We start from the raw sequence: 26,636 nt of genomic DNA on the forward strand, positions 1-26,636 counted from the left end.
TTGGAGATATAAAGAAGCAAAAGCTTAAGGTTGAATTAGAGAAGAGCAAATGATGACTGATAAAAGAGTTACAAGCAGGAATTAATCTTGTCTTGGGTGTGTTTTCGACACAAACAAAGAACACAAGAAATAGTGTGAAACACAATTAACAACATTTAAAAAAAAAAAGAGCTGCTGCCAGAACCCGAAAAAAGAAGACGAATTGGTAGACAAATCAATATTTACAGTCAAAATTAATTATACATTTTAATGATGAGAAGGGAAAAATGCAAACCCTGTTATCAGCATTTCTGCAGCACCCTTCATGAGTTGAGTTCCTGTGAAACATGGCTCTGCCATCTGCACCAAATAATCCAGGATTTGGATCTGATTATATTTAAATTGACAACACAAGACCTGAAGAATCACAAACCTCGAAAGAAGAAATCTCGCAAGTGGGCTTAATCCGGGGGTCTCAGGCGTTGGTGCATATGGTTGCTTTTTCCCGTCGGCTGATTCCTGGGATGCCTCAGTTTTCTCTGAGAAAATGCTGACAGCCAAGTCATGAACTCTTTTCAACGGAAGCTCCTTTGAACTGTACAACAAAGTTGAACGTTCATTTTTCGGCATAGAATGTACAACTGGGAAAATTGCATAATGCAGGCAGAAGATCAAAGGAAGGGACCTCTGCAGTTGCCGAAGAAGCTTAACAATAAGAGCTTCACAAGTGCCAGGCACCTGGTGCTCCAAATCCATCAATGATTCCATCACTGCTGTAACTGCTGCTCCTTCAGACATGTCGCCAGTGGCCTACCAGAAATAAAAGAACAAGAATCTACAGGGGTTGGTCATGTTTGGAGTGAAGAACAAAATATGCACCATCAGCTCTATCACCAAATAATAGATTTGGAACTTGCAAAATAATAATAATAGTAGTAGCAGTAGTAGTAGTAGTAGATTTGGAAAGAATCTCGATACAAATAAAAGAAATTGCTAGGCGAAGAGACAACTTTCACTGGAAAACATCCTTGGTAGTACCAACAGAACTGTTGAATGATTTTAAGTTGGTGTGTCAATTTGACAAGTAGATTGTACAAAGTGGCTCAAAACATGAGAGAGAATTCAACTCATCAGTGTTACCGACAGTACATGAGCTCTTACACACATGGATCATATATCCTGTCATGTTTAGACATGCTATTATAGATTGGATATGAATGTCCATGCACTCAACTGCATCAAATTTTCTCTAAATTTTACTTCATTATGTGCTAGAGTGAACATACTTCCCTTTATGCATGAAAATATTTTCAGCAACCACTGCAGTTAAATGCACAGATAATCAATTTTACAGATCGTATACATGAAAAAGATAAAAAAGCTTATGATCCCTTAGACCTAATTCAATATAGTCAAGGGCATCGAAGAAGTTACTACCCTAACGAATATTGCATTAATTCAGGCCTTGATTCAATTGACTGCATATACAACTATGCCTCATTTATGACAATCAAAAAGAGCAAATTATCATAATTTTGATTGATGAAAGCTTAACAAACATTGTGGAAACAAACATTTGAAATCAAAGATGTTAAGACCAAAATCTGAATATATGAATGCCATCTTTACCAACTAATATTAGGAAAGGAATAGGAGTGCAGTTAAAATGGATGGACAAGTTCCCAAAAAAAAGTTCTAAGAATCTTGGATCTATTATCAATGTAGTTAAAATGAAGAGATGTATTAGTTCTTTGTGATATCATGTTTTCATTTAAATTGAAATGAAATATTTAATTGACAGTTATAAGGTCAACTACACCATGGATCATAGTATTACATAATAATAAAAAAAACATGTACAGAAAATTGGTGTAGCCAAGATAAGAATATTGGGATGAATGTGTGGAGTTACTGGAATAGAAAGAATAACAAATGTTTTCAATAGCGAACAACAAAGCATAGACCTCATAAAGATAACATATTTAAAGGAGATCTTAGATGCCTTGATCAAATGATGAGTATCAGGATTAGTACTGTAAGCAGAGGTAGAAGATCTAAAATAAATAAATAAAAACAATAAAAAGAGATTTGACTGTGTTTTGTTTTGATGATGCAGCCTACATATAATGCTCGATAGTTTTAGTTTATTTTCATCTGTATATTGTATTATAAAAATGAACTAACATGAAAAAAAATCTACTACATGATTCAGTTGAGTGCTAATAGAAACAGAAAAAGAGTCCATCTTAATTCAGGATTAAGGATTCACACAAGGATTTGAAGATACTTTACAAATCTTAAGCACAAAACCAATTAGGAACAAATATGTGTAGCATTATGAAATTCAATTCCAGCATGAACTGTTCTGTGTTGGTTATCAGATAAGTCATGTGATGTGCCTGCCACTGCTGCAATATTCTACTGGGCATGACACAAGCAACTCTGTGATCACTAAGGAATTTTTTATGACAGGCACTTCTAGGGCACTCACAGTTTCTCAGAGTTGCTACAGTCACCAACATGCACGAGCAGTTGTTCCCATTTCAGAAAGTAATATTCGTAGTTAATTTATCAACATAGAGAATTTAAATTTCTCCATCAACGTAGAAAAATGAATTTAAAGGGTAAAATCATTGACAATCCATCAGCTATCATAAGTATCACATGCCAAAATAGTGCCATCTTAAATGTAGTATGCAAAAGGTAATCAGTTAGAGAGATCTGTCCCTTGACAAAATAAGATAGCATATAGTGTCCTGCTTTTCAAAACATATCAAGGCATATAACTCAAAATTCACAAGGATGTATACTTGTCATGAACTGGAAAGGAAGACAAATAGTAAGATCTCCGGAATAAAAGATAGCTAAAATATTCTAAAAGTTGAGTTATCCAATTCACCAACACAAGATTACCACAAATCTAATACAGAGAATCATTGTGGTTCTGAAAAGATTGTGAGTTCTTTTTGCCAATATGACTAGTTGCAGCACTTATCTTCATTATGATTATCAAGGTTTTATACAATCATGATCAAAGTATCACAATGAACAACAGATAAATAGCCACAAAAGCAATAGGTGTTGTGAAATAATTAGAAGACATAAATCTAGATGAATACTTCTAGCCAATAAGCACTACCTCCTTTAGTGAAGGAATTATCAATGATGACAATACAGGAGAAGCTGCTGCTGCAGCAGCTCTGGATTGAGTTAGCTCATCACTTAACTGATTTGACTTGTTCAGCATTTTCTGAAAGCCAACATTCTCACTAGGATTTCCAAGGAAAAAGAAAAATCAACATCATTCTTAGAAGAGAAAACCAGATGAAGAGAACATCCCCAAGCATCGAAAGCCAGAAAGTATACCAACCTAGAGGAGACTGAGGTAGTTGTCCGTTCAGTCAATTTGTTTTCAAGATAATCTTTACTTTGTTTGCTCACTGGTGGTCTTTCACGAGCATTTCCTTTTCTCAGTCCCCCTTGTAATGCAGCTTTTGCCTGCAGTGTCCAATCGTTTGCATGAAGTAAAGGATTAGCAACAAAATAATTCATCAGATGTCGATACACATGTGTTCTTTCGATATAAGGAACCTGTTCAAGGTTTGCAGCACTATCTTCAGTGGATAAGCTGGATGCCTTCTCTAGCATTCCCAACCTAGATTTTGAAGCACGGGGAGTATCAGATTCGTCATTTTTGCCATGGAGGACTACTGTACCACTGATAGACACATCTTCAGATGAAGAGTTCTTGCTGAGAGGCTGAAATGTAGGAGATTGCAATAACATAAGATCTGAGTTACTGACACCAGAAAAATATCCTGTACTCATCCCAAAAACTAATACTCATTTTACCTTAACATTTTGATTGAATGCTGCATGCTTCAAAATTTCTCTTGGAGAGTGTAAGACAACAGTACCTGATCCACTTGACGAAAGATAATCCTGAAAATTAAGTTGTATTTTTAGACTCTTAGAGCCATACTGATATTGACAGAAGACGACCAAAATTAATCTACATCTTTGGATTCAAAATATCTTATGGGCTTTATGAATCAGAATTAGGTGTGTGGAGTGTGTAGAAAAGATAGGAAAGAAATGTTAAGATGAGGATAATCATTTAAGATGCTATCGACATGTGATCAAGAGACTTCTACAAATGCAATAGTTAGAATTTACAAGAGATGACATGATTACAATTAGTAGTATGAGGTAGAGGAAGATCTAAAAAGACTTTAAGAAAATTTCTAAATAAAGATTTAAATATTCTTAACATAAAGATATGACTTTTCAGATCCCAATGGTGACAAAAGATCCATGTAGCAAATCCAAATAGTTGGGACTTTATAGCCTTGTTATTATACCTTATGAATCACAAAATTAAAGGATGAAAACCTACATCTTCCAGAGGACTTTGCAGTGCTTTATCATCTTCTGCACTTTCTGCTTCCTTCTTAACTGAAATTTTCGATGTTGATCCATCAAATGTACTTTCCAATGCAGATGTCCACTGACTTTCTCTGTCTGCCACCTTGTTTGTTGGGTTAGAACTATATAGAACATCAGAATTTCTCTCTCTTGCCAAATCACCTTGAGGCAATCTTACAGCACTACGAATAGTCCCTGTACTTTGTGACCCATCCATGTTTGGTCCTGGTGCACGCACAGTGCCAGTGCTCTGGGATACTTGGTTACTTGGTTTCACAGCACTACGGACAGTCCCAGTACCCTGTAATCCACCCATGCCACTCTCCCAGCTAGGATTACTCTGGACCTTGCTTTGACTGTGGTGAAATCGAAGTAAGTCAAAGATGAAGTCCAGAGGATATGCAAGTTACATATAGTTGACAAAAACATACCTGGAATAAGAAACTTGGTTTCCATCCTTCATCACCTTGGTGGTTCTTGTTGCATCATCATAGTTATTTTGGAGATGCTGCTGGGTTTCCATGCCTTCTTTAGCAATAAACTTTGGCTTCTCTCTGCCATGTGAATGCAAACTATGAACTGTGATAAATGCATAAAACATTTAAAGTCCAAGTATATTCAAACAAGCCAACATAGTTTGTTAGAATTTTAAAAGAAGAAAGTAATTGCAATTGTAGCAAAATACAAATTGCATCAATGAAAAGACCTTATTCTCTCCAAAAGCCTTGGACTTCTCCTGGCATTTCTGATAAAACGATGTCTAAGGAGCTCCTTCGCACTAGATCTCTGAAGTCCAGATGTTAAAAACATTAAATTTATATGCTGACTTAACATGTGTATAATATCTAGCTTCATAGAGAAGAATGAGTTACTTGCTGAGTCAAATTTATCCAATTATTAAGGGTTACAGCAAGAAGGGAAATCACAATTCCCAGACAGGTGACGAGAGAAAAAACAGTAAAAACACCATTATGTTGGACCATTGACAAGACAATTTACTCCACAAGACAGAAGATAAAAGATAAGTTGGAGTAGCAACAAGATAAATAACACTACCTAGCAATCTATATCATTAAACTTGTGAACCAATTAGAGTTAAAATATATGGAAATAACAGGATCAAAACAGGATTTGATTCATATTTTTTAAACAACATTAGCATTGACATTAAAACAATAATATATGAACACCACATATGCACCAGGCAAACATTAGAAAGTCAAACACAACAATCATTTTTACTACCTTAACTAATTAGAATTGAGAAGAAGATATCACATCAAGGAAAAAGAAGCTATAGGAACAAAATGTGGAGTCATGCTGCTTGAAACTGATCAGATGCTAACACCATTTCAAGTCTGTACCAGACCAGGACTGACATATCAAATTGACATCCAAGGAACATAGTTAAGGACCTTCTTACTAGGTACCGGACTAGTACATGGAATAGTGGCTATTATCTTCTTGTCATCGTTAAGGGCTGCATGCTACTTCACATTGAAATTTCGTGCTATTTACGTGACAAGGGGCTAGTAAAACTCTCATATCATCAATCAACTTGTAGTTACATTCAGTCTTTTGCTCCCAATAAAGACTTCTACACAACCTAACTACAGTATAGCTCTTTATCTCTGAAGTTTGCTTAGGCTATAGGAAAGTCCCTGTTTAGTAGCTTACCTTATTCAAGGTTTTTGAAACTCCATCCAAAATGGTGTGTAAGCATCCGCAAAATGCAGTTTTAATCAGATGGTATGAGATACATATAGGAAGTATAGTAATCAAACAGGTGGAGATTGTCAGAAATGCACTTGGAATATCTGAATAGCACAAGTAAAAGCTAAAAAAAGTAGTGCTTCTTCATACAGTCAGCATAACTCTGTCTGGATCCCTTAATTGCAACTCTAAGGAGAATAAAGAAACAATTGAAAAGAAAAGAAAAATAAGTATCTATATTGCCATTCTACTTATTTTTCTTTTACCAAGGAATTACTTATTGTGTATTTATTTTAAGTAAAAACCAAAAAGGGAAAAGAAAAACTATTTTGAAGAGTGTTTACCTCAGCAGGACTTTTTCTTAAACACAAAGATACAAATTCTTTCATAGGTCGAGAGAAATGCTCATCGAGCTGCATCAAATATAATAATAGTTACTATTTTTTAATCACAAATAAGCTTCATTTACCATTTAGAAAAAATATCCCTACATTCCATACTAAAAAAAATAAGTTGGGTTTGAATACAGACTTTTTCAAAAGAAAAGACAACCAAACCTGAGGAGGATTTTCTCGCGGAATCATAAAAAGAACCCTCATTGGATGGATATCGGCCAAAGGTGGTTCACCTTTTGCCATTTCTATAGCAGTAATACCTAAAGACCAAATATCTGCCTGCATCAGCAATAAGATTTATCCAAGTAGAGTCATTAGAATGTAAACATTAGTACAACAGTTTGTAGTAAAATTTCTGCATAATACCTTTTCATTATATCCTTCAGAATTCTGAATGACCTCAGGGGCCATCCAAAATGGAGTTCCAACAAATGTCTGAAACAGTCCAAACTTGTCAGTAAATAAAATCTCATCTAATTTCTGAAGTAAGCTAAACAGGCTTGAAGATTAATAAGACCAAGTGCAATAAAGCATCAGAAACAATGCAAATGCTTCAAAAAGGAAAAAAATCAAGTAGCAAGCGAACAGAATTAAATTCTACATTATGTACCTACCAATTACAAGGTGAGCCTTGCGGAATGGTAACATTTCCAATGTAGCACAGTTCACATAGTGATACAACCTTTCTGGTTATTGGAACTAAGGCTGTTGCGCATCTGATCCTCCAAACTTCACAGGCAGGAGCCTTGTGCACTTGACTTTAGAAATAATTTGTGGCCTTTACAGTTTATGACATATATTTGGGACACATTGTGTAAATTGCATGTTCTTAAAGTTCATAAATTCAATGTTATACTCACTTACAAAGTGTGTAGTCTTTCAAAACAACTATACAAACCTTATGTGCAATTGTCAGGCAAGCCCTTGCAAAATATGTGACTACTACTGCTCAATACTACCACCCCATGCAGGTCATCACATACTACCCTCACAGGGTACCTGCATGAGCATGGTACCGGTATGTGCATGTGCCTACCTAATTACTTCTAGGTAGTTATAGACCATGCCAACTGGCATGACTACTGTGCCTGGGTGGGCTGGATGGCATCTACCATGGCAACACGATGCAGGTACAATGGTGTGCAAAAAATGACAATCCTTGATTTAAGTAAGAAAAATGATTTTTTTTATAAGACTACAACCACTAATCAATTATGATTAGTGCAATACTGCTTAAGTGCTTGACAAGAAGAGATCTACCATGCCAAACCAGAAAGATCAGCAGAAATTGATCTTGACTTGAATTTAGAAAATGATTGTTGTTTGCACTTGTTAAATCTGCAAGATGTCCAACTCTCCCTATCAGCATTTTTATGCATCATACATCCTAAGCACTGAAACACTCCATGTTGAAAATTACTTAACATATGGCACTCCCATCTTAAACTTTCATGACGAAACCTCACTACATTTTTTTTTTTTTGGGCAAAGGGTAACATCAGATTAACATAACTGAATTTTTCAATTACTGAAGCAAGCCAAAAGTATATATAAAGTGGTTACTAGTTAGCATCAGACCACTTAACATGCTAAACTATGAAACATGAATACACTCTTGGATCTGGGATACAAACAGTATTTACCACGGTTTGCTTTACTGGTCCATACCGGTGTACTGATCAAGTATCAGTATAATACATGCTAAGCTGTACAAAGCTGTAATGAGTGTACTGACACATGGTACATGAGGGTATATTAATGTAACTCTCATACTGATCCCCTGTCGGACCGGTACATACCGCCCGTACCGAGTGGTATGCCATGGTACGACAAACCTTGGTATTTACTAATTTTTAAAGCACCTAGTGCAAGATAATTTCATGAAGTATAAGTAAAACCCTAGCTATAAAGGCTTCAATAATTGTTAAGGAAATACCTTCCTTCTTGACATTGTTTTTGTCAATTGTGCAGAAACACCAAAATCTGCAACCTACAATATAAACACACATTACATACAATGGCATCAAATGTCAATTATATTCCTCCAATCTTTATGTGTCAACAATAGAGTAAGTATCTGCTAACCTTAACATCTCCTTTTTCAGTTAGCAAAATGTTGGCAGCTGAAAAATATTAAATTATATTAAGTTGTATGTTCAATGTCTCTTAGAAGCAGATAAAACATGCTGAAGGGGCAAAAAATAACCATAGTATGAAACCTAAGCAATATTTCAAAGTCGCACAAACAAGATATCAGTACATATACATAAGCAATGGAAGCAGGTCATAATCAGGAAAAAAGAATGACCTTTTATATCCCGGTGGATCTTTCCTTCATTGTGAAGGTACTCGATTGCATGCAGCAAGTCACGAAGAATGCATGAAATAGACATTTCATCCAAAGGAGGACCAGTTTGAAGCTACAAAAATAAAAGTAATCAGGACTAAGTATCTAAGAAATGTTATGAAAAAATCTTAACTTTGTCAGGATTTTCCCTAATTTTCACCCATGCATAAAATTTAGAGATAGACGATCACTCTCAGATGCAGAAAACAGATTTGGTTTTGTGGAAATTCATAAAAACTAATTGTCTAACTCAACACAATAGCATGGTACAAGAAACACAGTGGATAAGAATTTTAAATGAACTAAGGCATATAGTTAACAGAATCACAAGCAAAGTAAAGGTTCTAAGCAACTTCAGATATGGCGGAAACAACTATGGGAAAGTAGTTCTTGTTAGCACAATTTTCACCTTGTCATTAAAGCTGCATAGGAAGAACCAGTAAGGTAAATGGAAAGTTGGACATATATAACTGTGAAGAACCAGTTGGAACTGTTCTGTTGAGGTTAGATATACAAAACATATGGTATGTTTAAAGAATGAAAATTCATAATTTTGAAAACATCAAAGGCAGATAATTAGAATGCTATGTCAATGTTTCAACCTCCTTTGCTAAAATCTGTCGAATCTCAAAGAAACTACTCAGCCATCCATCACCACTTAGCTCCTTTAACCTGCATCCAGTGCCTCTATAGAAGCAAGCCTAGAATATTTGGAAGTAGAATATAACAAATACTAATATCAAATCAGTGTTTTTAAAGGCGATAGGTGGCAAAAGGCACCAAAGGCCCAAAACGCCTTAGGCGCTAGGTGCTCACCTAGGCATCCGCTCGGGCAAAGCGAGGCTCTCTAGAATATTAAAATATTAAAATATTAAAATATATAATATAATTTTAAAATATAAAATAAATATAATATAAAATATAAAAATATATAATATAAAATATGGTAAAATAGTTTTAATCATCAATTCAAAGGATTAACAATCCCCTATTAACAATAGTTATAATAGTGCACAGTAAGAGAGAGAGAGAGTGGGGGGGAGGGGAAGAGGAGTCACAAATGGTGAAAGGTGGGAAAGGAAAGGGCGATCGCGATGGAGGAACCTTCGAACGATGGCAACGATGGCGGAGGAACCTGCAGACGGCGACAGTAGAAACGGAGAAAGTTGCAGACCTATCCCTTGATGGCGAAGGGAGCTACACACGAAAATTAGGCGATAGAGGGAGTTGCGCATGAAAAAAGCAGTGATGAAGGGAGCGCAGGCATCGACAGCGGCTACCTTTGGTGGGACCAGAGGTGAGTTGGGGCAGAGAAGTAGGGTACGGGGGTCTCACGTGAGGGCGAGGTGGTTTTACTATAATGTTTAGTTGGTTCAATCGAACCAACTAGGTATTGTTCAATCATACTAGAGTTGACCATCTGATTTGAATGCACACCTTCAACTGGGCGCTCGCACAAGGCACCCGGCGCCTAAGTTCAAGCGAGCGCCTAGGGAACGCTTTACTGAAGCACGTCACCCAGCTTCTGTGCAAGGCGCTTGAGCCTCACCTCGCCTCGCCTCACTCGAGCACCTATTTAAATCACTGCATCAAATGAGCCACCAATACTGTCAATCTCCATAGAGCAGAGCTATTGCAGCTCTTTGCCACCTCTTTTCACCAGGCTCCTCCTAGTGTTATTAATTCTTGTGTTCCCCTGTCTCTGTGACAGTAACACCATTTAATTTGCACAAGAATAGTGAAATGTATTCCCTATTGGCCTAAGCACAATCAAGTTGTTTATGTGTCAGTTGCAGCAAGTGGAGTTATCTAGTCCACCTATACAACATTTGAAATGGGACTAAGAAATATAGATTCCAGATGGGCCCAGATGCTGCAAATCAGTCGAATCAGAGCAACTGGACCAATATAACAGCCAGCCAGCTCCCAAGTGCGGTCAATAGAAAGGCCACTTTTCTGTTACCAACTTGGTGATATGCAAGAACTGCAATTGGTGCATTGGTCTGGAAGAATGTTGTAACATGCAAGTGGTTACCATGAAAGTAATGGAGAAAATGTATTTCAATTATTTGTTTATAGAACGACCAACCAGAAATTTTAAGTAAAAGTAATATCTGAACTGCCAATGGAAAATCAAATGATAAAATTTGCTGCTTATAAAATATTAATTATACATTACATGGGCTACTTTCAATGTCTATTAAAGGCAAGCCTGCTTCAAGTTAGTAATGAAAATATAGACATAAGAAAGAAAGGCCATTTAGTGCTTGGAGGGTGATAGGCAGACAAATTGTAGTTATGAATGAAATTCCAAATATATAGATTGATCGAGAAAGGTAAAGCTACCCGTGAGAAGCCTAACAGTGAAATTATCCCCCCGTCGGCAATGACATGAAAGAATTGATGCTGCAATCATTGTCTTGTAACCACATTTTATATTTACCCTCTCCAAGGGTCAGGTCATGAAGGGAGACTTTGAGGTTAATCTTTCCATGCATAAGGAAGCATTCATTAGCTTGAATTTTTATCAACCAATCCCATGGAATTATTCAACTGAAATAATGTTTGCACAAGACCCGATTGTAATGTGGAGCTTCCTCAAAGACTGAAAGGAGGAGAAGCATCATCAAAAGCTGATATGACTTGGTTCTTGAATGTTTCTCAAATTTGCATATATCAAATACAGTGCTATTTGTTGTGAGCTAAAAATTCATGATAAGGGCAGACGAGACATGTTAGAACATAGATCAGAGATGCTATGCGACAAGGAAAAAGGATTAGCACTTTCTCAAAGATGAGAAATGAAGAAGCTTCACCTACGCTGTATAGACTTCAAGATATGTCAATTAGTTAAAGATCAACCAATCAAGCATCTCTAAGGAATCAATTTAATCTACCCATGCAAGAAAGATTGGTTGAGATGGAATTTTTCTCAGATGGGTTTCGCATAACATTGTATTTGCTTCACACAACCTAAGGCAAGCGAAAGCTAAATTTTGATATTAAGGACCTCAATAAAAAAAACAGCCTGAAAAAAATTGGGACCAGGCTCTAGATTATTCCATGATTGAACATGCAATTGGGAAGAAAATATCAGTCTGATCATCCAAATATTAAATAGTTCAATTACAATTTATTCCAAGTTTCCAACCATTAAGGATCTTTTGTAAGGAGTTGATAGCATCCGTAAAGTGCCACACCACGAAAGACCTAATCAAAGAGGCTAATCAGTTGGATTTGGTATGTCATATATAATCTGTATCTGATTTCTCCATAAATACGTATACAAAATGTTTTTCTCTTCTTGACACTATCAAATCCTTCAACAATCCATGCAGCAATTTTCATAAAGTAGAAAAAGAATTGAAACCTAATGAAGGGGAATTGACCAACTAAGATGGTGGACTCCACTAAACATGGGAGCAATAAAGGAACAGAGAAGCTCAAAATCTTTTATGAAAAGCAACATAAAAGTTTAGTAAATATTCTCTTGCAGAATATACAAATAAAATAAACCAAATATACAAAGAGACAAAACGTAGTGAAGATAAGGGTCAGACAACTTAAAATAGCACATTCAGGACCATAGTCCACTTTGAGACCTATAGTGACAAGGAAAAGGAAGGCTTGTGCCAATTCATCACAATCTACAAAAAATAGTCATCAATTAGCCATTAATAGCAACTCCTGCTTAGGCATCTCACAAGAAAAAGCCATGTATTAGCATTGTAAAGATGGGGCTTCGGACTTGGCAAACATTGGGAGGCTTAGGATGGTGTGCAAGGCCAAAGTTACAGCTAACAACAGGTGATGGTCTGAAATTGCACGAAGGCCGGATATCAAAAGGTTTAAGAGAACCATGGAAAATGTTAGCAAGATCTGAGGAAAGACCAGGTAACTCATGAAGTGTGATCAATATCAGCAAATCTGAAGAGTATCAGGAGAAGAAAAAAAAGGTGTAGAACAGTAACGTAGCAATACAATGGGTCTGAACCTGGTCATCGTAAATTCATTGATCAACATAAGACAAAATGCACAAGATGTGATGAATTTTTCTGTAATGGCATATGCAGGATCATATGAAATGATTTGATGTTAATTTTTATAAGTCACATGATACAGTTTTAATTATCATTAAGTTCTTTTTTCATTTTATAAGCAAACACATCCTAACTGGTTGCAGATCTAGAAACTATGACAAATATTATAAGCTAAGCTAAGTTGAAGTGATTGAACTGAACTTACCAGATCAGCAACAGAACCACCAGCCATGTATTCCATAACTATCCACAATTTGGTTTGATGGAGATAGGATCCATAATAGTCAGTAATATATGGAGATCTACACTGGGACAAAACTGAAATTTCCTGGAAGGAAAAACGGTTTTCTATTAGAAAATAATGGTGATTAACATTTGATTAATAGAAAAGCTGTCAAGATCATAACAAACCTTCTGAATATCTTCGATGTCATCTTCACTACAAAAAAAGAAGAATACATATACAAAGCATCAGAATAAGCATAAAAAAGATTTATTTATTTATTTATATAAAGATATGTATGTATGTATAACATGGTGTAACAATGATGTGTTTGCTAATTCCAGATGAGTAACTTGAGAAACACATCAATTTAACAACCAAATAGAGACCATACCTCAATCCATCCTAATTCTGTTTCAAATAATGGTAAAGCTCCAAAAGAACCATGTCATGACATAGTCAATGTGAGCAATTGGCAAGGTCAGCTGGAGTACTCTTAAGTTTTAAAACATGATGTGCCATGACTTAGCCCAACGATTCAACAAGTTAAATCAACATATTAAATTTACATCAAAGACAAAGAGTGTGACAAAATAAACTTTGAACAGGGATGAAATTGATCATGATGTTAAGTGGGCCTTTGTTTTTTGCGGTTATGCTCAATAAAGATTCATAATTCATATCATTACTCGGGATGCAATTAATATAATTCAGTCTCATGGTGCTTAATTAAAGAGAGTTTCAGTTTTTTAAATTAGAGGCAAGTTCTACACAAGGAAGCAAATGGCATATGTAGAAAACCACAAGAGATATTAAGTGGTTAATTGAGTTTTACTGTATCAATAGTTCACATCATCTTTTAAAAAAGATAACAAAAGCTAGACTCTTAAAGGAAGTGATCTCTAACTAAAATCCTAACGTACATGGCAGCTGATCAGTCGCTGATGATGTTTAGCAAGAATCAAGATCAATCCTCACTTGACCATAATATTCAAAAATTTCATGGAGATGACCAGGTCAAACCTGACAAGAACCAGGGTAACAGGAAAGCATGAACTGGAACCTAGAGTAGACCATCACCAACTTCTACATCTGTTTGGCATGTCTTTGGCCAGATGCAGAAAATGCAAATAACTAGATGCAGCATATACTATGTAATTCAAATACTGTACTATCACCAATAATAGATAGGTTGTTTTGTTTTTTAAGCATCAATCCTTTCAGATTGTCTGTCACCTTGTTGCCACTGCTTTATTCGGTAGTATTTTTACGAGTATCATACTAGCTTTTAAGTTGTGTCAACCCTGTACGTAATGGATTCCACATCTCTGCCACTAGTTCAGCCTATAACACACAGATCTAGCCACCCACAATATTATTCTCGAGAGAAGAATTGTCTTAAATCCTCACAAAGAGATCATAACTTATTAGTGCCTGACTGATGCTGTCATTAAGATTGTAACTTATTAGTGCCTGACTGAAGCAGTCATCACCAATCCTCTCCCACAAAATCAAAACAATCTAGGGTTCTTAAAGGATGAAGGCAAATTTGGTAACTGGTATCATCATTGAAAATAATTTTACACTCTTGATATGTAATATTCAGTTGTCAAAGCACAAATTACAAAATGTTCTATGCACAAATTACAAATTACAAGCAGGAGAGGCGCACATTGACAGATCATTGTGAGACTTTACACCACAATTCTATTTAAAATTTTAAGACCCCAAAAGAATTCACTCGTTTTATTCTTTTTCTCACTAAAATTACCTTCTACTAATTTCTTTATCGTTAGATAAATATACACCATCGGGTTCAATTAGTAAACTTTTCAGTAATATAAAGCTGTCGTAACACATTAACAATGTTGACAATTCCAAACAATACATGAATTCGGCTAGAGTCATGTATCCATTGCCTGCCATATATATGGTGATAATGCTATAAGACTTCTAGCATACTGCTACTGGTCGTTCACGTTACAGAAGTTTAAATACTATATAGGGCATTAGTAGTAGCCCTTGACTTTTTCTGGACAGAGCTTTGTGCTAATACTACATATTAAACAAAAACTGGGCTTTCAGTCCTGAATCAAAATTTTGAGCTGCATGGTTGTGGACCATTAGAAAGAGAGAAAAGCTAATAGGAATGTGCTACCAGCCTATATCATGAAAACAACATTGTATAGTCAGCATGAAGAATCCAGCCTAAAGTTCAATGCTTTGCAATTTTGCATTAGTTGCATACAAGATGCGGACAAATACAATGTTACAATGAACACATAAATTAAGAGATTCATGAAAAACTCTAAATAAGGAACTCACGCTTCCTCCAAGTCAATGACTTTGATTGCAACCTCTTTGTTTAGCTCCTTGTCAAACCTGCAAAACTAGCAAATTGTCAGAGTTGTTTAGGCTTGATATTACTGATGCATGATCATGATGCAGATGTCAGGAAAACCAACAGGAAGTAAAGGTTTGGGACATAATCAGAGTTGTAAAAGTAGAATAATAAAACATAACAGTACAGAAGCATATAAATAACTTGATACAACAAAACAATAGTTTACTAGTATTCGTTGTAATCAAAAAAATTGTAAGAGAAATAAGCCACTAGAAGGAGAAAAGGTTGGATAGAATAAGTGAAGAGAGGCATCAAGTTTTTATATGATCACTCAGTATTTCTCTGATTAAAGAAAAATTTTAGAAGATACTTGTTGTATCAGTCATATTTTATGGATCAAAGCATAGAACGGTTAAGAAATAACAAATACAAAAAGTTTTGTATAACTGAGATGAGAGTGTTGAGGTAAATGTGCAGAATTACTAGGAAAGGTAAAAACAATACATTTGCGAACAATTAGATGTAGCCCCAATGGAGAATAAAATGAGGATAAATTGTCTAAGATGGTATAAACATATTCAAAGGATATAGTGACAAGATTGGTACCAAGGGTACAAATAAGGTATAGGAAACCTAAGAAGATTTTTTTTAAAAACATAAAAAGAGATACGATTGGTCTTGATTTTATTAGATATGTTGTCTTGCACAAATCTCAAAGGCAAGTAAAGATCCATCTAGATGATCTAAATAGATGCGACATCACAACTTGTTGTTGTTGTTGACAAAGCCAGTAAAAAGTCATTGAAGTCCTTCGCATGAGCAATATAACAATAGAAAGTCTCTAGAGTCTTTTACTAGTTATTATCAACCCTAGGTCCAGCAACCAAAAACATATAAAAGGGTGGGGGAAAGAATCAAGTGAGACCACCATACTTTCCATACATCACTCACGAACATTGATGCCTCTGGAAAAACTGATGAACAGGCAGACATTGCAAATAATAATTATAAAGAGGCATTCAACGACTCCATTAGTCGCTGAAACACTGTATAGTTCAAGCTGTCATGTATACCAAAGTCTGAACGGATACAACCAAAGGCCACATTTTGCGTTTTCACGTATTCACCATAACGCATCTTCTTCCGTAAATAACTCATTAGCCTTAACCAGTTAAAACACACAACACCTAGCGACCATCCAAAAAATCTCACTAAAAAGAAGTCCCTTTTCACCAAATTAACAACGCCGGCACAATAATCAACATCAAGGAACCAAAAAGTTAAGGATTCCAAAGCCACGAAATGGATCCGGCACTTACCCTCTGAAGACATCGCCGAAGGATCCCCTCCCGATGAGCTCCAGGGAGCTGAATCGGGCTTCAATGGCGGCCAACATGGCTGCGGGATCAGACATCTTGGGATCGAACGACCCCCGCAAATAAACTTCGCTGCTCGCTGTCAAAAAACCCAATTTTTTACGGCACCCGAAGCCCACCTGCCCCTTTTCGCTTCAATTCGAAGCGAAGGGTGAAATCCGAGTCCTAAAGGAACCCTAGAAATGGACACAACGGACGGTAGAACAACGCAATCAAAGGGAAAGAGGAGAGAGGCGAAAGAGGGATGAGAGGCTTTCTTGAGGTGGCGGAAATAGATCTACCCTCCTCTTCGGTACCTTTGCGTGACCAAAGCGTTGATGGCCGCACCAGTAATGCCATTTAACAACGTTGGTTAGTCATGACGATCGAGCATGGGACCTCAATAAGTCGCGCTGTTTAACATCGTCAATTAGTCATGATGATGTAGCATGGTTAACATCCGCAGCCCCACCCCCTCAACGGCTATTCCCTCATTTGATGTGGTCTTCTAAATAAATAAATAAATATATATATATGTATATATATCTTATAATTCGATATCTATTTCAATGAGAATGAAACGTATATCATCATCAGAAGAATGATTAATTGAGGTTAAACTAACCCATTATTTGGGAAAAGAATTAGGATTTATCGTAGAGACAAAAATTCTATTAATTAAAGCTGGGGATTTGGTTTGGACTTGTTGAGGTCGTGTCACTTCAGACTCAGGGCGGCAGCTATAACTGCTTTAGGCGCAAGGCCGCACCGTCGACCCCTCCGGCTGTGTTTTGAGGGAGGACCTTTCGCGAAGCAGCCCACAGACCACCTGGCTTATTATTGGATGAAACCCATGGGACCCAACGTAGTCCACCGATGACATCCCCAACTGGAACTTTCCTTTTGTTTCGTGGGTAGATGAGGATCAGTGGGGCCCAAAACCAGTTAGTGAAACTTTTTGACTGAAAGAAACCGTGGGGCCTTCTCCTTGTCCAATAAGAAGACAGATATCTCATACGAGTAGGAAAGGCATGTACGAAAAATATTTTGTTAAGGGCTCTTTTGGATGCACAATGATATAGCTTTTTGAAAATTTCGGATTCGGATCTGTTTCTGTAGATCCGTACTGGATCCGACCGAAACCACCCGCAACTCTTTTAGCGAATGGTCACGCCTTTCCCTTGCACTCTGTCCGCTGGGGCTCCGAGTCGCTTCCAAGATGGTGAGCTTCTCTTTGATCTCGAGATCCCGATTCCATTGCCATCCGTCGTTCCCGTCGATCCATGTTTTGGCTAAAGATCTGAGCTCCATTTATTTTTCTCTTCTTTGCTTTTGTTTCGCAGAGCCGTCGATCTTGATTTTTGATGACTCAATTGCTCTCCGTGTTTCTGTTCAACTTCTTCTTCTTAATCGTTTGGCTGATCTCGGGATAGTGTTCGTATCTTTTTATCGGTGAAGTTAGGAATGGTTTTACCCTCTTATGGTGGTCTCTTTGGATCTTGTATTGTGGAAATTGTGTTTCTTGTTCCTCATGATCCAATGACTGGTATTTAATTTGAACTTGTCTGGAGGAGGGCTTAGCTATGTTTCTTTTAAGAAAAGAAGGAAATTTGGATTAGTAGTTTCTTGCATGAGAAGAAATCCAGTAATATCTTGCTTTCAGAACTGATATTGTTTATTTTAATGCTTATAATATGTCGAAGAATTTAGCCCGACAGTGAAATTATTCATAGATGTCGATCGAAATACTCTTATCCAACAGAACTGTGACTTTTCCCCTAGTCTATGCGATTGATGCAAAGTCATTAGTATGGCTTGTTCTTAGCCTCCCTCATCATGATTTCTGATGTAAAATTTGTTTGATGCAGGAAGAGAATCTAGATGCTTCTGTAGATTCTCTATTGAATGTGGAGAAGCAAATGAGGCTTGCTGGTGATGTGGCTGGAACAAAGAAAGCTGTTATTGACATTGTGGAGCTTTGCTACAAAGCACGTGCATGGAAGACTCTGAATGATCAGATTGTTCTTCTCTCGAAGAGAAGAGGACAGCTTAAGCAGGTAAATTTCTTCTTTCTTTTTTTCGTTCCTTTTATGTTTGCTCTGGCTAATCTTCTTGTTCAATAGCTGCATGCCATGTAAACACAAAGGCATTTGTCATAGAGGAATGTTGGATCCTTGATTTTAGTGATTTAGATTTCAACTTATTTGGTATACTTATTCAGAACTTTCACTACCTTTTGTTGGTTTTTCATATCTTCTCTTACCATTCTCTTGTGCAGGCTGTGACTGCTGTGGTGCAAAAAGCAATGCAGTACATTGATGATACACCTGATATTGAAACTCGCATTGAGTTAATCAAGACCCTGAACAATGTTTCTGCTGGGAAGGTGAATGACACATCATGTTGGAGCTAGAGGCGACCGTTCTTTACTTATATTAAAAACTATCTAATGGAACCTTTTGCAGATTTATGTCGAGATAGAGCGGGCACGTTTAATTAAAAAACTTGCAGAGATTAAAGAAGAACAAGGCCTTATATCTGAGGCTGCTGATTTGATGCAAGAAATTGCTGTAAGTTGTGACTTAGATTTTGTATCCCTAGGTTGCAAGAATGATATGAAGCCTTAGGTTATACTAGGAATATGTTGCTTCTGAGTAGTTATGAGTCTTAAAACTGCTGTTTTTCAATTTATCTGTTTTGTTTTACCCTTTTGTTAATGTCATTCTTTGTTGCATAATTTACAGGTGGAGACTTTTGGAGCCATGGCAAAGACTGAAAAAATCGCTTTCATTCTTGATCAAGTATGAGGCTGCGATAACCTTTCCTCCAGTTACTCGTTACCAATTATTGACATAAATATTATGTATCAATGCTGACATGCACTCAAAACAAACAAATCCAGGTGCGCTTGTGCTTAGACCGTCAGGATTATGTACGGGCACAAATTTTGTCAAGAAAAATTAGTCCTCGGGTATTCGATGCAGATGCTTCAAAGGGTAAAAAGAAGCCAAAGGAAGGTGATAATGTTGTTGAAGAGGCTCCTGCAGATATACCTTCACTCTTGGAGTTGAAGCGCATTTATTATGAACTAATGATTCGGTATATTCGTTTACTTGCTAAATTCGTTGTTATACCAAAGCCATCTGGTATAAACAATTTATCTTCATCTGAAGATTGCAGTTTTTAAGAGTAAAACCAAGTTGTGCTTCAAAGCAATAATGTGACTGCAATAAATATGCATACTTTGCAAATTCAATTTTCCTTCATGTCTATAACCTTGAGCACTTGTAAGATGGCACACCTTTGCCCAACAGCAATGTTTCCCTATTGTCTTTGGTGTCATGGTTTCAAATCATGGACATTGTCTCTCCTCATGTATAGTTAAGCAGGAGCCTTTCATCACTCAACTGCCTTTTCTGGACCCAGCAGAATATTTTTATTCAATATGTCAGTCTTGTGATCTAAGTGCAGTGGGTATACCTAATCAGTCTATGTGAATAATCTATTTTGATTATTTTTAATGCCCACATTTTCTTTCTGTAGTTTTGGATCGACTAATTATAACTGCAATGGACAATAATCATTCGAGGTCTGGGACTTAATTGAGGGTCATTTAGAGTTTCTTTTGTCCAAGTGGTACAGACTGGTGTATCAGAGTTTTTAATTTAGTCAACTTAGTTGTTGCCCTTATTAATGCAATGTATCTGTAATAGTTCACTCAGTGAAAATATATGTTGCCTTAGGCTATCAAGGTTCTTCCCGTCATCTGTAAGATTCACCCTTTTGTCATTATCTTGTTCTATTTACTGGCTTTACTATCACCAGTTCTTTGCGTGTGACTTAATTTACATTTTATTACAGCTCAACTAAATTCCTTTGGTAATAAACACAAGGGATAAAAAGAGGAGGGTCATTTCTTGTTCTCCGAGGCCCATGACATGGGTTGTGTTCCTCTGGCTCTTGCATTATCTTGGAAATGTTGATTGTTTGAATAAAGTGTTAGTATCATTAGAGTTTATTCTCTCTCATTCCATCACAAAGTACAATAATTTAGATGTAGCACCTGCCAAAACGAGGCACTAAGTGGGATCATAGTTCTTATTAAGTCATAAAGTGGTGAAGAAATGATTAGTTGTATGTATCAAGTCTTGCTTGTGTAGAATCCATTAAAGCTCCCACTCCCTTGGCCTATGTAGTTGGGGTAGGGCATCTTTGGCATCCAACAAAAGTGGAAATCCCTCTTTTCTCTTGCAATGTCTTCTTTGAAGAGGGACAGAAGGAAAAGAGAAGGGGGTGTGGGGATTAGTTCTGCTGTAAAGTGTTCCCTTGGGAAGCAACTTACATCTTGCATCTTACTCCAATCTGATTTGGTTATTGTGTTCTGAGCATGCATATTGCTTAAGTTTTATTAGAAATGAGGTGTACTTTTCAGGAGTATTTCTGTTTAGTTCTAGTTGCAGTATCTCTCTTTGTTGGCTTGAGGAATGAATGGCTAGTAACTAGCTTTTTTATTTTGCCTGGTGCAGCTATCATTCTCATAACAATGATTACCTGGAAATATGTCGTAGTTACAAGGCAATATACGGCATTCCTTCTGTAAAAGAGGACTCAGCACAGTGGATTCCTGTAAATGTTTGCTTTACTCATTTCTTTTCCCATGGGAATTGCACTGGAGCTATTCTGAGAAGTATTCTGTTTACAGGTGCTAAGAAAAATTTGCTGGTACTTGGTGTTGTCTCCACACGACCCTATGCAATCAAGTCTTCTTAACTCTACTTTAGAAGATAAAAATCTTTCTGAGCTTCCTAGTTTTCAGTATGAATTATGTTTTGAATGCTTGTCCACTATATGTATTATTAGCTTTTTTTATTGGATTATCTGATTACTATGGTCTCATATGCTATTTTTTGTTGTTGACTCGCATCCTAGTTTATTGTTGAAGCAGCTTGTAACCATGGAGGTGATTCATTGGGCAAGTCTTTGGGAGATGTATAAGGTCGAGTTTGAAAATGAGAAAAATCTTCTTGGAGGGTCTTTGGGTACCGAGGCTGAGGAAGATCTGAAACTTAGAATCATTGAACATGTACATTGTGCTAACTATTCATTTCCATATGTTTTGTTTCCAATATAGTTTCTGTTACTAACATTTGTTACTTTTGTCATATTTACAGAATATATTGGTAGTATCAAAGTATTATTCAAGGATAACCTTAAAGAGGCTTGCCGATCTTCTATGCCTCAGTTTACAGGTTTTGTTTCTATTCTCTTTCTTGAATGTTATTATTTGTAGGAATGTATTCCCCAGGTTTCTTTTCTTGTTCCTTTAAGTTTATCATTGGTGATATCATTGCATAAGCATGATTAGCATAGAGGTTATTCTGCCTCTTTTTTTTTTTCTTTCCTTTTTTACTTCTGCACCTTAACTTGGGACTCCATACTCAAATTTCCTCACCCTTTCCACACTGTCCCATTGTGGCATTAGCTTAATCATGTCACAGTGAATGGTTCCCATCAATGAACAATAAGCAAGATAGTCACTTCTATGTGATTCAGAATATTCTACTTATTCTTTATACAAACAGATTTACTAAAAGATTGGTTTCTAACCTGCAAATCTTATTGGGGATGAGAGTTACAGAATTTTCAATCTGATGCCTTTTATGTCAAACACATAAATGTAGCACGTCTGTCTATGTTGACAAAATTCAACTTTTCATCTTCGTAGAAACAATGACTGACTCACTCTAATTGTTGTCATGACTTTTTCTAGATACTATTCCTTGTATTGTTGGGCTGCAACTTCCTCTTAATATTCATCTGGATGTAATAAATTTTGTTTTTGTTTGTTGTAGAATTTTTTTCTCTGCCAAAGTCATGGTTTCCAGCTTTGTTGATATATATACACATACGTATTTAGAGCCGAATGGATACAATGCGTTAAATTATAAATTTACCCTTTGCCTATGGTGAATCTTGCCTATTTCAGGCTTTTGTTTGATGAAATTTGCACCTTTGTGCCTTAAACTATGATGCCTTATGTTATTCTAAAATTTTCACATACCCTTCTTGTATTAGGAAGGTAGAAAAAAAGAAAATAAAGTGCGTAAGCACTATAAGTTCTTTTGTCCACTGCTCAACTAGTTAAATTTTCATCTCCCTTACCAATAATTCTTTTTTTGTCTTTGTTTATAACTTTATTATTTCTAGTGTAAAAAGGGACACTTGGAAAAGCAATTTGGTGCCACTGTTTTGTGTATAATCTAAGTTGTTGGACACAAGTTTTGGTGTGCCCTTTGATGACAAGGGGAAGGATTAAGTCAGTCAATTATTGCCCTTAATGCTGCCCATCGTGTTTTAGTAAACGGTTTATCTTGCACTAAATTTGCTAGTGGTATAGTTTGCATGACTATTTCTTGGTAGAATTGGTGAGAGTTCTGAAGCAAACTGGCTCCCTCTCTCTCTTTCAGGAGGCAGAAAAGCATCTTTCAGATATGATAGTCTCAAAAGCCCTGGTAGCAAAGATCGACAGGCCTATTGGAATTGTCAGTTTTCAGACAGCCAAGGGTAGCAATGACATGCTCAACTCGTGGTCAATGGATCTAGAGAAGCTTCTCGACCTTGTCGAGAAGAGCTGCCACCAGATACACAAGGAGACCATGGTTCACAAAGCTGTTCTGAGAGCCTGAGTTTATTTCACCGTAAACCAAGGGAAACGTGTCATTCTTTTGGCAGATTTAAAATGATCATGACCCTGTTTCAGAATTCCAAAAGCTTCCCAGCTCTATCATTTCCTGCTTAGGTTGCTGCAAGTGACAACCAACGGCATATTTCTTCACGGTACACCGATGGAAGTCAAATGGTACCACCCTCGTTTGATTCAAATGTCTTTTGTTTTTGATAGTTTCGCAGTTTTAATTTAGACATGCTTTGTTGGCTGTGCTTACTGTTACTGTAAACGAGGTTGGATTGCATCATCAAATTCAATTATTTGCACAAACAAGTTGCATTTGGTTACTTGTTAATTGGTGTTGCATTGCTGCAATTGTGTGTGTTATGCTTGTTATATTTGGCTGCAAGAACTCTGGAGATGAACCTGTGATGATAATAGTAATAATAATAATTGTGGGAATGATGGTGATAATGGTGTTATAGTACTCTTAGTAGTAGTGATAATAATAATAATAATAATAATAATAATAATAATAATAATAATAATAATAATAATAATAAGAGGATTTTTTCCTTGAGTATTGGCACACTGAAATTTGTTTTTCAATTATTCCTGCATTTTTCCATCACTATTCTAGAATCGTTTTAGCATCCCATATGGATTAGGAGATTTAGGCATTTGTAGCCCCATACACATAACTAGATGTAAACTCTAAGGTTCGTACTTGGCCTCTTTTACGTCTATTTACATGATGAATTGGTATTAGTTAGTAGATTGGTTTTCTAATTAATAGCTCCCTTTGCACTCCTTTGCCTCAGATCGGAGAAGCATGCCTGAGTAGCAAATGATAAAGACTTCCTCGCAGTAGCATACTTACTCTATTTTTATGGGGAGAGAAAATAAAGATAATGATATGATTTTAAATTTTATAACTTTATATGAACTTATAATTATAAGAGTTAAATATTTGATTACTTATAAAAGTGATCAGTAAAAGATTTTTTTCTCACCAGAAAATAGATAAAATTATCTGTAAGAATTATAAAATTATACATGATGAAAGTTTGACATATCAATATAGATTGATGATATTAGATATTTATTATAGAAAATAGAAGAAGAAAAAAATAGTATAAAAATTTATCAAGATTAGATTGTGAAATTCTAAAGATGATAATATAAGCACTTTTAAAAAGAAGATGAAAATTGAGGTAACTTGAAACTTAGATGATGATAATATTAATATTATCTAAACTATGATGGTCAATAAGATTAAGAGCTTAAAAAAAAAAGATTCTTGGTGAAATTAAAGATAAAGGTGCAACCTTAATAGGGAGTCAGTGGTGCGAGGGAGTTCAAAAAATATTTTTTATTAAAATATCATGTTTTAAATATTAATAAAACTATAAAATATATAAAATTTAAAAAATATGCTAAAAAATAATTAGTAAGTAAGTTATAAAACTTATGATAAATTTTCTAATAAAATTATATAGTAAAGATAGTGAAAAAGATATATATAGAATCCCTAAAACCAAAGAAACGAAGTGTAAGGATTTAAATAATATTAGATGTATTAAGGACAAAGATCAAAAAATACTTATTACCGATAACGAGATTAAGCAACGATAAAAAAATTTATTTTTATAAATTATTTAATAAATATTCCACAAATGACTTAGATTTAATAATAAATAATAGTGATAGATTTAATAATATTCATAAAATTAGAGCTAATAAAATAAAAGATATATTAAATAATATAAAAATAAATAAGAGTGTGGGGCTTGATGGTATCTCTTATCAAGGTTTGAAAATGTTTAAGGGATAATAGAGTTATTTGGTTAACTAAATTATTTAATAAAATTATTAGATTCAAAAGTATACTTGATGAATGGCGAAAGAGTTTTTTAGTACCAATTTATAAAAATAAAGGTAATATACAATATTATTCAAATTATAAAAAAATTAAAATCATAAGTCATACTATTAAATTTCGAGAAAGAGTCGTATAAGACTTAAAATAAATATTTCTAAAATTTAATTTGGTTTTATACCTAAAAATTAACCATAGAAGTTATTTATGTATTAAGATAATTAATAAAAAGATATAGGGAGAAAAAAGGGATTTGCATATGATTATTATTGACTTAGAGAAAGCTTATGATAGGGTTCCTAGAGATATATTACGATGGGTTTTAAAAAAGAAAGATATATCGACTAATTATATTAATATTATTAAATATATGTATAATAACGTAACTACTAGTGTATAGAGAATGTGTTTAATGAATTTTCTATTAGCATGAGGTTACATCAAGTATTCATATTAAGTTTCTATCTTTTCGATAATGGATAATCTTATTAGTTAGATGGACTTAAATGAAACAATGAGAATTGGTGCAGTGCACTTATTTTGCATGAAGAAGTGTTATGTTCGTGCAAACTAAAACTCGGCTTCGCCAACAAGAACCCTTTATGGTCACCCACTATTAATCTTATGCAAATGAGCATCTCAATCTTATCACCACAAATCTATTGAGGGATCCACATCTGATGAACCAAATATGAACTCATACATTGATCATGATCAATGAGAGATGACATATCTGTCGACGTACAAGAGGTGTCATTCATTGACTAGGAAAAAAAGGTCTCCGTTAAAGAGGTGGCAAAATAATTGGAATTGTGACCTAACCCGAGTGGAAGCTGGTGGCAAAAGATTTCCAGATTAAAGATATGCATTGCCGTCAACAACAATCATCCAGGATGGGGACTTAGGAACACACAATAGGAAGAACCATGATTAGGTTAAGCTGCTGGTTTGTCTTGCTTTGTAACTCAGAAGCTTTGATCTTATATAGAACATTCCACCCAAATACTTGTGTTCCCTCAATGTTCAGCTCACCATTTTGTGTGCTTATTATTAATCTGGGCCACAGCACCTGTACTCAGATCAACTAAACTCTTACCATCCATTAGTGTGAGTAGAGTAATTCCTTCCTACTATTCTGACAAGGTTCCTCTTTGCAGCCACAACTAAAACAAGCCCAGCCTGTGATGTCACAGAATTGGAACTATTCCTCAGTCATACTCATGAATGAAGATGCTTGCTACTTATGATAAATGGTTGCCAAAACTGTGA

The 26,636-nt window shown here is 35.7% G+C and overlaps 2 protein-coding genes across 4 annotated transcripts; one reads left to right on the forward strand and one right to left on the reverse strand.

The window, feature by feature from the left end:
• Positions 1 to 13: 13 nt before the first annotated feature.
• On the reverse strand, positions 14 to 17,164 carry LOC135637032 (uncharacterized). Of its 2 annotated transcripts, none has more exons than XM_065149367.1 (20): positions 16,786 to 17,164; positions 15,448 to 15,504; positions 13,311 to 13,338; positions 13,105 to 13,227; positions 8,821 to 8,932; positions 8,598 to 8,635; positions 8,449 to 8,502; positions 6,879 to 6,947; positions 6,675 to 6,791; positions 6,462 to 6,530; positions 5,111 to 5,190; positions 4,836 to 4,958; positions 4,376 to 4,760; positions 3,832 to 3,921; positions 3,571 to 3,738; positions 3,350 to 3,477; positions 3,119 to 3,248; positions 665 to 789; positions 413 to 574; positions 14 to 339 (listed from the first exon to the last, which is right to left on the reverse strand). In XM_065149367.1, exons 1-20 carry the CDS (start codon positions 16,878 to 16,880, stop codon positions 303 to 305), a joined length of 2,190 nt encoding a protein of 729 aa, XP_065005439.1. In that variant the 5' UTR covers positions 16,881 to 17,164; the 3' UTR covers positions 14 to 302. The 2 variants fall into 2 exon arrangements, with proteins under 2 accessions (XP_065005439.1, XP_065005440.1); XM_065149368.1 differs by having other exon boundaries at positions 15,448 to 15,512.
• An 837-nt stretch (positions 17,165 to 18,001) lies between these two features.
• LOC135634564 (26S proteasome non-ATPase regulatory subunit 12 homolog A-like) lies at positions 18,002 to 23,835 on the forward strand. Of its 2 annotated transcripts, XM_065144938.1 has the most exons (11): positions 18,002 to 18,043; positions 18,690 to 18,878; positions 19,100 to 19,207; positions 19,287 to 19,391; positions 19,566 to 19,622; positions 19,724 to 19,920; positions 21,348 to 21,447; positions 21,524 to 21,636; positions 21,751 to 21,904; positions 21,993 to 22,070; positions 23,289 to 23,835. In XM_065144938.1, the coding sequence occupies exons 1-11, from the start codon at positions 18,041 to 18,043 to the stop codon at positions 23,505 to 23,507; spliced, it is 1,323 nt and encodes a 440-aa protein (XP_065001010.1). In that variant the 5' UTR covers positions 18,002 to 18,040; the 3' UTR covers positions 23,508 to 23,835. The 2 variants fall into 2 exon arrangements, with proteins under 2 accessions (XP_065001010.1, XP_065001009.1); XM_065144937.1 differs by lacking the exon at positions 18,002 to 18,043 and having other exon boundaries at positions 18,684 to 18,878.
• Positions 23,836 to 26,636: the final 2,801 nt, after the last annotated feature.

The sequence above is a fragment of the Musa acuminata genome, chromosome BXJ3-4 (assembly GCF_036884655.1).
Source record: "Musa acuminata AAA Group cultivar baxijiao chromosome BXJ3-4, Cavendish_Baxijiao_AAA, whole genome shotgun sequence".
In the NCBI taxonomy this organism is placed as follows: domain Eukaryota; kingdom Viridiplantae; phylum Streptophyta; class Magnoliopsida; order Zingiberales; family Musaceae; genus Musa; species Musa acuminata.

Excerpts from the sequence above, each read along its gene's own strand:
- LOC135634564 (XM_065144937.1), top strand. The coding sequence starts at position 18,684 with ATGCAGGAAGAGAATCTAGATGCTTCTGTAGATTCTCTATTGAATGTG. Across the intron at positions 19,208-19,286 it reads ACAATGTTTCTGCTGGGAAG|ATTTATGTCGAGATAGAGCG; the intron begins GTGAATGACACA and ends AACCTTTTGCAG. Across the intron at positions 21,905-21,992 it reads AACTTAGAATCATTGAACAT|AATATATTGGTAGTATCAAA; the intron begins GTACATTGTGCT and ends TCATATTTACAG.
- LOC135637032 (XM_065149367.1), bottom strand. The coding sequence starts at position 16,880 with ATGTCTGATCCCGCAGCCATGTTGGCCGCCATTGAAGCCCGATTCAGC. Across the intron at positions 15,505-16,785 it reads TTCGGCGATGTCTTCAGAGG|GTTTGACAAGGAGCTAAACA; the intron begins GTAAGTGCCGGA and ends CTAGTTTTGCAG. Across the intron at positions 8,503-8,597 it reads CTGAAAAAGGAGATGTTAAG|GTTGCAGATTTTGGTGTTTC; the intron begins GTTAGCAGATAC and ends TTTATATTGTAG.